The sequence below is a fragment of the Panthera pardus genome, unplaced genomic scaffold (assembly GCF_024362965.1).
Source record: "Panthera pardus isolate Hobbes unplaced genomic scaffold, ASM2436296v1 HiC_scaffold_24, whole genome shotgun sequence".
NCBI lineage: Eukaryota > Metazoa > Chordata > Mammalia > Carnivora > Felidae > Panthera > Panthera pardus.
Genome location: NW_026526810.1, coordinates 139,731,901 through 139,735,145, shown reverse-complemented (window position 1 = coordinate 139,735,145; position 3,245 = coordinate 139,731,901). Strand labels below are relative to the sequence as shown.

The following is a 3,245-nucleotide window of genomic DNA, read 5'->3' as shown; positions in this document are numbered from 1 at the left end:
CTTCATCTAAGGGATGGAAGCCAGGATGCATTTATTACCCCATTTTGTGCAACAGTTTGGAGTCATGCTTATCCAGGAATAAGACGTACAGATATCAGAGCCAACAACAGGTTCAGGTGGTCTCTGCCTCATTCAATACTGCTCCACAATGGGGAGAATTTTCTGTAAGGTCTTATCACTCAGTGGCAGGAGCTCAGTCTGCACACAGTTCAGGAACCTGGCCAAGGACCCATGTCCTCAAACAAGGATTAGACTGGTGCTCTCTGAGTCACAATGTACACGGTCTCTGGGACCGTCTCCAGATGGTTCTGGTCCTGTGTATGAAATACTCTGTCTCATGACTATGCAAATAGTCCTCAGAGCACTAGGTTAAGTATGGGTGTGTCTGTGCCCTGAGAGCATCACCGTAAAACGCCATCCTCTACCGGAGACCCGGAGACACATTTCCTCACAATGGACTGGAGCTGGAGAATCCTCTACCTGGTGGTGGTGGCTACAGTAAGGGTCAGCCAAGTCCCTGGACACAGGAGAGGACCAGGACCAGTCAACATTGATTTCATCCACTCTTGTCCCCTCTCTACAGGCGTGCACTCCCAGGTTTTGCTGGTGGAGTCTGGGGCTGAAGTGAGGAAGCCTGGGGCATCAGTGAAGATCTTCTGCAAAGCATCTGGACACAGCTTCACTGATTACTATATGTACTGGGTGCGACAGGCTCCTGCACAAGGGCTTGAGTGGATGGGAAGCATTGACCCTGAAGATGGTGCTACAAGCTATGCACAGAAGTTCCAGGGCAGACTCACTCTGACGGCAGACACATCCACAAACACAGCCTACATGGAGCTAAGCAGTCTGAGGTCTGCAGACACGGCCATGTATTACTGTGCAAGGACACAGTGAGGGGTTGTCATTGTGAGCCCAGACACAAACCACCCTGTAGAAGAAGATCAGGACCGCCAGGGGGTGCACACTATGCACTATTCTGTGTTCCCAGGAGCAGGCGCAGGTAGGGGTAGACCAATTGCCCAAGTGAACATGGACGCAAAAATTATCAACAACATACTTACAAATTGAATCCAACAGTACATTAAAAGAATCATTTACCAGGATGAAGTCGGATTTATTCCTGGGGTGCAAGGATGGATCAATATTAACAATCAATCAAAGTTATACACCATATTAATAATAGGATAAGACCCAAATGATCCTTTCAATAAATGCAGAGAAGCATTTGATAAACTACACTATCTTTTCTTGATAAAAACCATCAAGCAAGTAAAGATAGATGGAAAATTCTTCAACGACATAAAGGCCATATACAAAACACGCACTGTTAACATCATCCTCAAAGGGGAAACACTGAGTGCTCTCCACATATGGTCAGGAACATGACAGGGATATCCAAGTCACTAATTTTGTTCAACGTAGTACTAGAAGGCTTAGCCTCTGCAATCAAACAAGGAAAAGGAATAAAACGCATAGACATGTGACAGGAGTAAATCAAACTTTCACTCGTTGCAGATTGCATGATACTCTGTGGAAAATCCAAAAGATTCCACCAAAAGACTTCTAGGACGGAGACAAAACTCAGAAAAGTTGTAGGATACAAAGACAACATCAAGTTATTGGCACTATACACATACACCAAAAATGAAGCAGAAAAGAGAGGCATTAAGGAATCAGTCCCATTTACAATTGCACCAAAAATCATAACATACCTAGGAATAAACCTAACCAAAGATGTTAGAGATCTGTATGCTAAAAACTATAGAAAGCATATGAAGCAAATTACACAAGACACAAAGGAAGAGCATTCCATGGTCATGGATTGGGAAACAAATATTGTTAAAATATCAACACTACCCAAAGCAATCTACACATTCATTGTGATCCTTACCAAAATAACACCAACATTCTTCACAGAAAAAGAACAAAGAATTTTAAAATTTGTATAAAACCAGAAAACACCGAATAGCCAGAGCAATGTTGAAAAAGAAATCCAAAGCTGGAGGCATCACAATTCTAGACTTCAAGCTGTATTATGAAGCTGTAATCATCAAGAAAGTATGGTACTGGCACAAAAATAGACACATGCATGAATGGGACAGAATAGAGAACCAGATTTGCTGAACAGTCTGTTCAGCAAATGGTGCTGGGAAAACTGGATAGTAACATGCAGAAGAATGAATCTGGAACACTTTCCTACAGCAAACACAAAAATATATTCAAAATGGATGAAAAACCTAAATGTAAGACCAAAAAGCATCAACATCTATAAGAGAAAACAAGCAGAAACCATTTTGACCTTGACCTCGGCAACTTCTTAATAGACATGCCTCTAGAGGCAAGGAAAACAAAAGCAAAAAATGAACTATTGGGACCTCATCAAGATAAAAAGCTTCTGCACAGTGAAGGAAACAATCAACAATGTTAAGTAGCAACTGACAGAGGAGTGAAGATATTTGAAAATGACATACGTGGTAAGAGTTAGTATCCAAAATCTGTAAGAACTTAACAAACACAGAAGAACAAATATCCAGTGAATGATAAAAAGACATGAGCAGACACTTTTCCAAAGAAAACATCTGGATGGCTAAGAGACACATGAAAAGATGCTCAACATCACTCATCATTGGGGAAAATCAATTCAAAATCATGATAAGATACCACCTCACACCTGTCAGAATGGCTAAAATGAACAATTCAGGAAACAACAGATATGGGCAAGGATGTGGAGACAGAGGAACCTTCCTATACTCTTGGTGGGAATGCAAAGTGGTGTGACCACACTGGAGAAGAGTTTAAAAAGTTAAAATAGAATTGCCTTATGCCCCACCAATTTCTCTACAAGGTATTTACACAAAGGACACAAAAATTCTGATTCAATAGCTAAACGGGTGATGGAGATTATGTAGGTCACTTGTTGTGATGCGCACTGGGTGTTAATGTATATCATGAATCACTAAATTTTATTCCCAAAACTAAAACTACACTACATGTTAACTAACAAAGATGTAAATAAATAAAATCTTCAGACATTAAAAAACAGGGGAAAAAAAGGAAAGGGACAAATGTTGTTACAAATGGTCATAACCAATGGCATCTAGGGCAGTGAGTCTAACAACTTGCATTTACCCATTTTATCCCTAACTGGTAGTGGACATTAATTAACAAACATACTCAGGATTCCCAATGTTGGTGCCACGTAAGTTGGAATTCAAACCCCAGCTGCCCTTCCCAGCTCCTCT

The 3,245-nt window shown here is 41.0% G+C and overlaps 1 gene segment (V, D, J or C); it reads left to right on the top strand.

Moving 5' to 3' along the window:
• The first annotated feature begins 453 nt into the window (after nt 1-453).
• Nucleotides 454-897, top strand: LOC109261650 (immunoglobulin heavy variable 1-46-like). The segment is given in 1 exon segment: nt 454-897. A coding segment is annotated over 1 exon segment (444 nt).
• The last annotated feature ends 2,348 nt before the right edge of the window (nt 898-3,245 follow it).